The sequence below is a fragment of the Canis aureus genome, chromosome 4, assembly GCF_053574225.1.
Source record: "Canis aureus isolate CA01 chromosome 4, VMU_Caureus_v.1.0, whole genome shotgun sequence".
Classification (NCBI taxonomy): Eukaryota; Metazoa; Chordata; class Mammalia; order Carnivora; family Canidae; genus Canis; species Canis aureus.
In genome coordinates this window covers 9,174,030-9,186,625 of record NC_135614.1, presented here as the reverse complement: position 1 = coordinate 9,186,625, position 12,596 = coordinate 9,174,030, and the positions used below count along the sequence as shown (strand labels likewise).

At 43.9% G+C, this 12,596-nt stretch overlaps 1 protein-coding gene across 9 annotated transcripts in view; it reads left to right on the top strand.

The window, feature by feature from the left end:
- DISC1 (DISC1 scaffold protein) overlaps positions 1-12,596 on the top strand; it is a 354,242-nt gene that overhangs the window by 104,812 nt on the left and 236,834 nt on the right. For all 9 annotated transcript variants that reach the window (XR_013377586.1, XR_013377585.1, XR_013377587.1 and 6 more), the window contains exon 4: positions 1,109-1,256. Coding sequence is in view for 6 of the 9 variants with exons in the window: in XM_077894502.1 (XP_077750628.1) it covers positions 1,109-1,256 (148 nt within the window). In the remaining 3 variants the exon portion in view is untranslated. The remainder of the gene's footprint in view (positions 1-1,108; positions 1,257-12,596) is intronic.

Here is a 12,596-nt window from a genome sequence, read left to right as displayed (position 1 = left end):
CAGGGAGGAGTCTGATGAGGATTTTCTCTCTCCTGATCCCTCTGCCCCTCTCCCTACATGTTCTCTCTCTCCTCTCTTTATCAAACAAACAAACAAATCTTTAAAAAATAGCAAGTTTGTTGGAAACAGAGTTTTAACTTAAAATTGGGTCTTATAGAAATGGCCTAGTTGGAAAATGCCTGTAGAGCATGGAAATGTACAGGAGTGTGATCTAGGGTAGAGCCTCCAAACATCTTCTCATCATGGCACACACAGAGGATAATGTTTGCATTGCATGCCAAGGGTAAGCGGTAGGCGCTCATGGCCAGAGGTGACTGCCTGGGATCCACATACTGCCCAAGAGTGGAGCCCATCAAAGTTTCTGCCCCTTCACCTTGCAAGGATTAGCAGGAGGGAAGATCTGATGGATGGTATTTATACACTCAGTCCTTATATTTCTGCAAAAATAGCTTTATGGGAGACTTTCCCATTCTTTAGGTGTTTGGTTATGAAGGTAAGTTCTCATTTGAGAGGATTCCAATTTCTGAAGTTTGCTTTGTTAGATAAAAATTGTTTTACAGTGATTCTGTATTGTACCTTGTCTGGGGAAACTTAAGGTCATTAAAAAAATAATAAGACCCCTCCTTATAACAGAGGTGGCTATACGGTCATCTGCAACATAGAACTGGAACATCGCTTCTATGCCTTTAATAATTGTACCTGATTCTATCTTGATGGGCAGTTTCTAAGGAAACATTCTTAAAATCCAAGTGCGGGCACCGACATTTTTCAATTATAGACATAAAACTCATCAAACTAAGCAAGTTTTCTCCCAAGTGAAGACCATGGTTTTAAAAATAATTAATACGTACCCTCCTACGGGATGATCATAATTAGGACCATGCTATAAATACATAAACTGTACATTCTAACTCGAGGAAGAATAAAAAACAGAGAGGCTGTGACGTCACTAAAAGGAAGATTCTTCAAAGCACCAGCTGAGAGACAAAGGTGCTGGCCAGGGAAGCAGGGGCCATTGTGTTCAGTCATTAAGGTGAACACTGGCTGGGGTTGCCCACCTTGAGTTACACGGTTTTTTATTCCTCTCTCTCACATTTTCGTTTTCCAGCTGAGGCATTAAGACACAGATTGGAAGAGCTGGAGAAAGAGAAGAACAGCCTGCACTTCCAGCTTCCTTCCAGGCAGCCAGCCCTCTGCAGCCTCCTGGGCCACCTGCACGCACAGGCCCAAGCAGCCGTGTGCCATGGGGCCACTCCGTGAGTACTTGGGATCGCCCCCACTTTGCTGTCCTGGCTCCCACGTAGTGAAGAGCTGGGAGTGGTTTTGCTAGGAAGACCCTCAGCTGCTTTTTCCTGGGAAGCATTCATTTGTTGGTCAGGCAGGTGAGGGTGCCTCCAGAGTGAGCGACTGGTGTGGGTCATGCTCCCCTGAGAAGCAATTTCTACTAATTGACAGGGAGAGACCCTCCCCAAGGGTCTGGGTGCTAAGCTTCCTCTGGGAAGCAAACCTTCTTGAGGGTGGGTGGACTTCGTCTTGTCAGGAGCTGCTTGGCCTTCTGTCATGTGTTAAGCCTGTAAGATCCACAGGTGGTCCTCTCTGCCTGATGCTTATGGACTCTCACTTCCGGCTCCTGATCAACCTTCGCTGTTTCTGCTACCCAGAGCTTCCCCGGGATCGGTGGTATACAGGGAACAAATGCTCTTTCTAACTCAGTGGCTCTCAATCCTGGCTGTGTGTTGGAATCACCTGGAGAGTTTTTAAATGTCCAGCTTCCACCCAGACCGACCAAGTCAGGCTCCCTGGGGTGGGCCCCAGGCACTGGTGTGTCTGGAAAGTCTGAGGACAACTGCTCTCATCTACCTGCCTGTTGCCTCTCTCCTGGGTAAAGGCTTGCAAGCGAGCAGGTTTGTGATGAATGCTGTTAACCTGATCACAGTTAGGTCTGCTTCTACTTAGGTGTAAACGTGGCCACAGCAGTTACATTTTATTTCCAACTTCCAGGTAGCCCAGATAATCGGAAGATTATCTGGCTCATTCTTATTAAGTGTACATGGCATCCTACTTTCAATTTCTCTTGGTGCCTCCCTACAGCCTGTCTTAACAGTGATGCCAATTATTTTCTCATATTCTTGCCCTGCAGTTTTGCTGGTAGCACGTAGCCGAGTGCCTGGCACCTGGTAGGTGCTTCCTTACAAATATTTGTTAAGTGAACTTTTACTGGGCTTCTTCAGGAGCAGATGGATTCCACCTCCTTGTTTCTATTCATTTTTTTTCATCCTACTTTGACATATCACTTCATTTCCTCTCCTTTTCTCGCATGGGGTCCTTCCCAACTTGACTTTTTACTGAATTCTTTCTTTCTTTGGTTCTTTGGGGTTCTTTCTTGTCTTTCGTTCCTGTCTTGAGTCATTTTTAACATCTGCCAATGTATTGAGCTTCTATTTACTTCAATGTATTTAGTTTCTTTTTTTTTCTTTTTGTATTTAGTTTCTATTTGCATAATAGTTACTAAGTGCTTTAGGAATTAACTATTTCTTTCATTTTTATTGTGATAAAGTGTATGTAACATAAAATTTACCATTTCAGTCATTTTTTAAAAAGATTTTATTTATTTATTCATGAGAGACAACACAGAGAGAGAGAGAGAGAGAGAGAGAGAGGCAGAGGGATAAGCAGGCTCCATGCAGGGAGCCTGACGTGGGACTTGATCCCGGGTCTCCAGGATCACACCCTGGGCTGAAGGCAGCGCTAAACCGCTGAGCCACCCGGGCTGCCCCCATTTCAGCCATTTTTAAGTGTACAGATCAGAGACATAAAGTTCATCCACATTGTTGTGCCACCATCACCACCATCCGTCTTGAGAACTCTTGTCTTCTTCCCAAACTGAGACTCTGTCCTTAATAAACCTGAACTCCCCACTCCCCATCCTGCTCTCAGCCCCAGCCAACCACCATCCTACTTTCTGTCTCTCTGATTTTGACATCTGGAGACCTCATGTAAGTGGAATCACACACTATTTGTCCTTGTTTCACTGAGCATAATGTCCTCAGGGTTCATCCATGTCATGCCATGGGTCAGAATTTTCTTCCTTTGGAAGGCTGTGAGGGTGGCCACATTTTGCTTGCCTATTCCTCCTGCGATGGACAGGCAGGAACTCATTTAATCCTCAAGGCAATTCTAGGAGGTAGAGCCATTTTATATCTCTATCTATATGGAGATCAGCATGATTGTCATCTGTATTTATATTTGTGCTACGCCCAGGAGAGGTTGCAGACCCTAGCAGGTGGGTGCTGAGTCTGGGCGCAGAGCTGGCTGGTGCGAGTCCCAGCCTGGAACTAGCTCGCTGAGCTGCCCGAGTCTGAGCTGGCAAAGGGTTTTCAATTATGGTCTTTTAGCCTACATGTGATTTGAATGGAGAGCGATGTGTTAGTTATGATCTTGGGCAAATTTCTCAGAGAATGCGATGAACTAAAACACAGTATCACCCATCCTCACTCAGGTTATACCATCTGACATTCCTTATATCTGACTGTGACTTATAAAGATGTCAGTTTCATAGAGCTCAATTTAATATGTTCCCCATAAAAGTATAGGCCTTTATTAACCGTTTATTAAGCCAAGGTAAACTGTCAGCTTACCTTGTTACCTGTTATCCCTTGCCCCTTTCCTCAAGGGGTTGCCTGCACACTGTGTTTTTAGTTCCTGTTCACTTTGGAGTGAATGGGATCTGACCTCTATGAACTGATTTCTGACCTGTTTTTTTTTTTTTTTCTAAGATTTTATTTACTTATTCATGAGACACACACACACACACAGAGAGAGAGAGAGAGAGAGAGAGAGAGAAATAGAGAGAGAGAGAGAGAGAGAGAGGCAGAGACACAGGCAGGGGGAGAAGCAGGCTCCATACAGGGAGCCTGACATAGGACTCCATCCCAGATCTCCAGGATCATGCCCCGGGCTGAAGGCGGTGCTAAACCACTGAGCCACCTGGGCTGCCCTCTGACCTGATTTTTATCTGTCATCTGATTTCTATCCCTATCACTGCTACAGTCAGCAATAATGTTCTGTTAGATTTAAAGGGCATTTTCACTTCATATTCTGCTCTGTATCACTGCATGGTCTGGAACTTTGAATCAATCATATTCGTTCCCAAGACTCTCTCCCCTAGGCTTTCAGGACTTGCCCTTTCCTGGTCTTCTTGCTACCTTGCTGGCCATTCTTCTCAACCTCTTGTGAGCATCTTTTCCTCACCCCGTCTTCTTGATATGGTTGTTACTCTGTCTTCTGTTGTAGCCTATCCTGTCTTCTCACTTTACATATTCTTATTCTGGGTGATCTCAAATACTTCCATGCTTCCAGCACCATTAACATACTAATTTGATATCCATAGCCTTGATCCCTCTCCAGAGTTCCAGTCTACCATTTGGCTTTTATTGAACATCTCCCTGACTTTTATTAAGTTTAGTATATCTTTATCCTATCCTAAAAAATTTACTATCTTTTATCTTTGCCTTTACTAAATTTATCTTTAAATTATTAGATTTATTGGCCTTCTCCTCAACCAGCCCCCTCTCCTACAGCCCCAACCTCAGTGACTTATGTCATTTACCCAGTTACCCAGGTAGGAACTCTGAGACATACATGGCCCCTCCTTTTAACTTACTTCCAATTTCATTGTTCATCCTATTGTCTAACCTTATCTCATTCCCACTTACGTTGCTCACTCATATGTCACTCAGAATTTCTTTCTTTCTTTCTTTCTTTCTTTCTTTCTTTCTTTCTTTCTTTCTTTCTTCTTCTTTCTTTTTTTTGGAGAGAGAACACGTGCCCATCTGAGTGTGTGTGTGTGTGTGTGTGTGTGTGTGTGGCAGGGGGCAGAGAGAAAAATCTTAAACAGCTTCCATGCTCAGTACAGAACCGAATGTGGGACTTGATCTCATGACCCTGAGATCATGACCTGAGCCGAAATCAAGAATCAAATGCCCAGCCAACTGAGCCACCCAGACGCCCCTCAGAGATTCTAATCTGGATTATCACAGTGGTCTCCTTGCTGGTGTTTTTGATTCCAACATTATTCCCTCTCATTCACCCTCCACAGCACCACAAGTGGAAATATCATGTCATGCCCAATTGTCCTCAGCATCCATGCTGATTACTTAGCATGTCATCCAAAACTTTTCCAATCCAGCTCCTGCTCTGCTTCTCAGCAGCCCAGAATTTGACTAGCCCTTCACCAGCTGCAATCCACACTCACTGAAGTATTAGAAATCACCTACATGTTGTGAATGTCTCTGGATTCTATGATCTTGCACATGCCCCACTGTTAATTACCTCTTACTCTTTCTTTGAGATTCAGCTCAGCTACCATCCTTTTGAAGCCTTGTCCTGAAGTCACATCATCTCCCTCTTGAATTACTGGAGCACATTTAATTACCTCATCCCTGCCTTGGGTCTTAAATAAATAAATCTATTTCCTTGAATATTAGTCTACTCTTCAGACTGTGAGCTCCTTGAGAACAAGACTGGGTTGTATTTATCTTTTTTTTTAAAGATTATATTTATTTAATTATGAGAGAGAGAGAGAGAGAGAGAGAGGGAGAGAGAGACACAGGCAGAGGAAGAAGCAGGCTCCATGCAGGGAGCCTGACATGGGATTCGATCCCGGGTCTCCAGTATCACGCCCTGGGCTGAAGGCGGTGCTAAACCGCTGAGCCACCAGGGCTGCCCTGTATTTATCTTTTTATTCCTGAAGACTAGAACAGTGGCTGACTCCAAATAGGTATTCCATAAACATTCATTGAATGAATGAATATGATCATATGTGGATGTATCTATATACAGGTTCACAAAGATACATGTGAATATCTATGGAGAGAGAGAGAGAGAATCTTCACTCTAATGTGGTTCAGTTGCCCTAGATAAAATGCTCCTTCAGCCCTTTTTCCAACATTTCCAGCAAGAAGAACTTTTGTAGTATCTTGATAGAACCCTAGATTACAGGTCAACAGCCTCCCTTCTGGTCCCTTCTCTTCTTACCAGCTATATATGACTGGGCGTAATTTCCTCACTTCTTCACACTTCGCTACCTTCATCAGAAAATGAGAGGGTTGAATTGGATCACTATTTCCAAACTTCAGTTATTTATGTATAATTGTGGCTTTTCTTCACCAAATTCACCCATCCTATTATTAACACAGTAAGAAAATAATGACTCAGGGCGCCTGGGTGGCTCTGTTGGTTAAGTGTCTGCCTTAGGCTCAAGTCATGATCCCGGGGTCCTGGGATCGAGCCCTATATCGGGCTTTCTGCTCAGGAGGGGGTCTGCTTCTCATTCTTCTTCTGTCCCTCCCTCCTGCTTGTGATCTCTTTCTCACTCTGCTCTCTCTCAAATAAATAAATAAATAAATAAATATCTTTAAAAAAAGAAAATAATGACTCAAAATCAACTTTTAGATTTTTCTAATGCATATTAACAGAATTATATAGTTATTAATAAGCTTTAGAAAGTTATCTTTCAATGCGCCAACTGCCCAGCTAGCCTGTGACGTGTCCTCAACAGAATTATTGGGACTCGGGTTTCCTCTAAACCTGGGACTGTGGCTGCAGTTCTCACAGGGGCCACCAGGGGTCATGGTGTGGGGCCGGAGCTCACACAGCCTGGAGGAGCCAGGACAGACCAGGGCAAAAAGTTTCTCACAGGCCAGGAGCTCTCTCTGAATCATGGAGGAAATAGGATACTTTCTGATGAACGATGCTTTTCCTGTAGAAATGAAATAGTTGTACCAACATGGGAAATTTTCAGTACTTATGAATAACACAAATAAGTGCTTTTTGAGATCCCTATTATTTGAGAATCTGATGATAACTATAGACTCCTTCCATTACCAAACCACGTATGTACAACCATGCAAATGATTGCACGCAGTTTCAAGAGACTTGCAGGTCTTCTGAGGCTTATCCATTCACTCTTGGGGGGGGCATCTTTTTTGGGAGGGTGTCTTTGCATCTCAGGTTAAGAAAATTTTGTTTAGAATAAGATTTAAGGAAATGTAAACACCCAAGTACAATCAGGTGCTGTACTTCATTTTTAGTTTTTATTGTCACTTTGTTCTTAATAATCTGCGTTCAACTTTTTAAAAACTACTGTTTAATTCTCTGAGACTCACTGCCTCTCAGCCTTTTGGCTGAGATCAAGTGTAGTTCTCTGAGTCTTGTGGTGTCACCCTGAACCGCACTCAGTTTCTTCAGGTCCTTTCTGCAGCCCAGAGAGTTTCAGCTGCTGCCTTCACGGGCTAACCAGGCTTTTCTAACGGCAGGTATCAGCCCTCGCATGGTGTGGCACCCTGGCCCGGTTGGTGGTCTTACCCTAGTGGATGGTCCTGAGCTGCTCAGTAAGATAACTGGTTCAGGGGTGTCTCTAGTTAGTGGAGGAACAAACACTCTGTGGTTTTACTATTCTCCAGTCTCTGTTGTGCTCTGTTGAATACATCGTCCTATTTTTTTTTTTTAATATCTTGGGCAGATAAGACAAATGTTTGGGCCATTTTCAGTTACCAGTGTTCATCCAGCCCCGTCTAGTTTGAAACTTTCATTATATATCTGTTTCAAGTCTCTCCCTGTCCATTGTCTGTAACCCTCTTCTTGCTGGTCATTGCTGCTTCCCTGGCTAACAGGCTGGGACACCTCGTGCATATAGGCATGCTCATTGCCTTATGGCACTCATGTGTGGGTTCTCTAGACAATACCACAGGCCTTCCCCACTGCCCAGATCCTGATGTGAATTGCAACCACCCCTTTTTAGATATTACTTAGCCTCTTTCTGTAGGTCCCCTTGTCCAATGGGCACACTTTTTGGGAAGGTAACTTTTGCAATGTCTATTTGATTCATGGGAAGTTCACATGTCTTTGTCATACTGAATGGTCAGCACTCAGGCTGCCTTGTTATAGACCCCCTCTGCCTTGCCATGGCTCTCCAGTTTCTTTGTCCCCGTTGAAGGGCCAGTGATACATCAGAAAGTCTGTTGTGTAAGTATATGTTGCAACAGACACTTGATGCCCCCTGTGTCCCAGTCCCTTGGCCTCCCTCCTATTTTCACTCCAGCTGCGGGAAGTTTTGTCCACTTCAGGCACCCAACAGGGATATGTGCCATGGGGCTTTCTGTGAAGCTTGTGAGGACAGGGAGTGGGTAATGTCCCCAAGGGTGTGGGAGTTGGTAGATAAATGTGCCAGCCTACCCAGTCTCTATGGGGATAGTTCTGAGGTATGTTCCACATACCTCAGATGTGGAGGTTTTTTTCCAGATATGATTCCTGGTGGGATTAAGCCCTAGTTGCCCCTATGGTGCTCAGCTCAATAATGTGCCTTTACTGACTTTTCCTGCATCTCGCTCCCTCACTCTTAGTTTCTTGGGACTCACTTCTCCAGAAAATAGCCCAAACTCAGATCCTTGTCTCAGACTTTGTATTAAGACAACCCAAATTTAGAAAGACATTCATGTAGGAGAATCACATGTCAATCTTCCTGCTTGCAGGACACTTCCAATCTTTATGAGCGGGTCCACTGGATTTTTTTGTTTCTGTTTAGTTTGAGTGGGAGCGTTTATTCCCTCTTTGCCCCCATGTGAGACTGGGGAAAGGAGAAGAAGAAGCATCTTTCATGAAAACTCTATTTCCTACATGGCCAACGGGTGTGTGTGTTGAGTGCTAGTTGATTGTGGTAGCGTTGCTTGTGTAGCCCCCAGGGTAGGGCACCCTACTCTACTGTTAGAATTTAGAATGTAGAGCGTTTGGGCCTGTGTTCTTCAGCTTTAGCTTCTTATTCTGGAACAACTGGAAAATCACATTTCAATATCCTGCTATAGCAATGATCAGAAGGGAACAGAGGGGCAACTATTCCTGCTATATCTTTTTTTTTAAAGATGTTATTTATTTATTCATGAGAGGCACAGAGAGAGAGAGAGAGAGAGACAGAGACAGAGACAGAGACAGAGACATAGGCAGAGAGAGGAGAAGCAGGCTCCCTGCAGGGAACCCGATGTGGGACTCAATCCTGGGACTCCGGGATCACGCCCTGAGCTGAAGGCAGATGCTCAACCACTGAGCCACCCAGGTGTCCGTCTTCCTGCTATATCTTTCCTTCAATCAAAAGAATTATTTTTTTCTTTCTCCTAAGAGAGAAGTTTGGCCAACTATCACACATATGACTGATAATTTTCTCATTAATATTATGCATTTCTCTGACTATATATCCCATGTATTTTCCCACCAGACCTTCACCAATATGTACTTTAAAATCGGTCATACTCACAACTTAAATTCCGTGTGTGTGTGTCTGTGTGTGTGTGTGTGTGTGTGTGTGTAGGGCATCATGCAAAATATCCTTTATCAAAGACTGTTTCCCAGTGGATAACTTAAAGCACAAGTAGACAAAATATAACAAAGTTTAAAAACAAAGATAGACAATGGTTTTCCAATGGGGCTTATCAAGGCAGAGCTCTGGTTTGCCTGTCCAAATATTTCCTGCTCACATACTTCCTTTCAGGTGGGAACAGGGGAGATAAATGTTTGTAGTTGGTGATGCTTCTGGACTGAGTCATTTTTCCTCTGACCAGGTCTTCCTCTGTTCCCTTTGAAACATGTGATTCTTTATTGTCATGTCAGGACCTTCCCACCATGGTATTTAGGGAAGAGACAACCAGCTCTAAGTTCACAGCTGGGAATGGAGATACATTGTGTAAGCTGAGAAAGTAACTATTATAGACACATTTTACAGAGGTATAACACAAGATGCCTATGTTATGGTAAGATGTAACAATGGTTATTCTTACCAGAACACACCAGGGTATGTTTCTGAACCTGAATTGAGACTCAAGGTCAGGAGTCAGATGTCACTAGGATGGCGTGTGTTGCACTCCCAGGAAACCCACTACTGAGCCTTTGTCATCAACTTGAGATAGGAACAGAAGAGAAGAATAGATGGGATGAGCCACAGAATACTCCTCAGAAGTTGTTTTAGAATTAGTGGGTTATAAATATCATCTTCCAGATAAAGGTCTCTCATGCCATCCTCTTTGCTCAAATTCAACTGAAGTCTGTCCTAAAGCCATTGTGTTGAGCATAGCTGTTATAAACCCAAACAAATATTCATGTGCCCCTCTTTGCAGGACAGTCATTTCTGAGTGGGGTAAGACTGTATAAAACAATGTTGCTAGATTTCCTAAGGAATATGACTTTTACTCCATTCTCTTTACTCTTCAGACCCAAATCATAGATATATATATAGGCAGAACTGTACAGTTATCTGAATTATGCCAGGCATTTTTACAGCATTTGTACTATCACAGTGGCCTTACTAATTTATGACACTTTGTTGGATGAAGAGCTATTTCCAGACCTAAACCATACTTCAGTGACTCAATGACTGGCCCAAACCACTTCTTTCTCACCATCTTCCCAAAAAGGGAGGGATGGAAGCACAGAAGTCATATGACATAAATTTGTTTGAATGGTCATCCATGGGGAGCAGCAATGAGTAAAGGTATTCAGAAGGGCTGTACTTGGCTCTTGTTGCCCAAAATAGTCATCTGAACTCAAGTTTTCCAAACTGTAATAATGAAAGCATTGGCCTTGGTAAATGTTGTTTTTTTTTTTCCTTGACTAAAATTCTTTGATTCCAGAAGTGGCACAAAATAGCACTTTTTCTGGCATTGTGAAGACTGGTATTCCTGTCTGAGAAAGGGATCTTCTGTGTTATACGTACAGCTGTCTAAACCATGGGCACTTCCATGAGCCATTCTGATACGGAATGTCCTAGCAGGTGTATTGTCCGGCCTCTCCTCTGCCCTATAGCATTCTCACTCCCCATGTTTCTGAAGGCAACCCTTAGAGCAAAAGGAGGGTGCTGGAGGCTCTAGGGATTCAGGGTGCTGCTAGGGAGGAGGTGGTGATGTAGGTTCATCTCAGGCACACACCCATTAACCACCTGGCTCTGGAAATGTTGATTCCCAGAGGGCATTTCATTCTTTTCTCATTATTACTGAACTACACATGCACAAAAGTCACGTGGTATATGGGGGTCATTGGGATGAGATATGCTCTCACTGGTTTCAGTGATAATAGGATCTTATTTAACAAATTGGGTTTTTCCTTTAAATGGTTAGTGGAAAAGACAAAGGAGAAAGGCCAAAGGATATTTCCAGCACTGAGCAGCCCCAATGGGGGCCTGTAAGAAACTGGGAGGTGGAGAGCAGGATCTTAGAGACCCCGAGTCCCTGCTGGCACCCAGGCCTGTTCTAACATTCCAACCCTCGTGTTGTTAATTCTGGCCCCTGAGGGATTTGCTCATCTTACATACTGATTAGTTTATAGCAGCAATGCTAATTTGTACTGACATTAGGGATTACACATGGAGAATTATTAAATATAAAGGGAGCAACATGATAGAAGGAAGAGGGAGTATGGCTCAGAGGACTGAACATCTCAATGATGGAAACCTGTCCCCCGCTTCATTACGGAGCTACAGTGTGTCCTGGGGCTGCCACACAGCCATCTGTGGATGACTTTCTACACCTGGAGTCAAAGTGTATGAGACAGAGAGAGGAGTTTTGGTTAATCACAGGGGCTTTTCTTATGGATTAAGTAATGAATGTGATTAACAATAATATGGAGAATTCCCAGTTCTGCACCTGTAGCTCCTCTGTAGCTAATTTTCAATTCTATGTTGATTTCCTTCAGTAACTCCCAACCTGACCCAGATGGTATCTATTTAGGAAATTCAGGAAACTCTTAGTATTTGCATAAGCAGAGCAAATGGAGAAATAAATTAGTGCAAAGAAATGATCCAAATGCAACAGAAAGCTGAATGTAAACGACTTCTGGATTTTCTAGGCCGTGGGCTCATTAAATCATTCAACACATATTTGCTAAGCCCCTACTCAGTGTGAGCACTGGGAACCACACGAAGTGAAGCTGGGTCTCTCCCTTCCTTAGGCTCTCATTCCGGAGAGAGTGGCTATGATGGCCAAGACCCTGGAGCCCAGGGATAGGAAGCATGTCCCATTCCCACAGATGGCAATAGCTGATGATGGTTTTGTTCTAGAGACTTCCTCTTCTGATCCATGTGAAGATCCTCAGAAACATTTTCTTTTTCATCTTCATTACCCTGGAGAGGACACTGTCCACTGGACATGCACACAGATCTCATGTTCCCTGCAAGTATGGGGACTTGAGGGACAGCAAACAGGCATCTCCCTGAGGTTAGAGGGGCTCTGCCTCCTTCCTCACACCTGATGCAAGGGTGGGGCCTGCACAGAGCAGGGGCACAGTGCTCATTTGGTGAATGAACTGATGGTGACCCCCATAATCAGCCACACAGGGAAGGCATCATTGTTTTCATCACCATCCTCATTTTAAAAACGAGGAAGGTAAGGTTCAGAGAGCTTTGATAAATCCAAGGACACGTAGCAAGAAAAAGGTAGGACTAGTACTCAAACCCTGGTCACCTCCCTCCCTGTCATTCTCAGCTGGCCCTGCTCAATAGCAAGGGGACTTAATCTGTGGGTGTGGGTGGCACAGGCCTAGAAACTAGGAGGAAACGG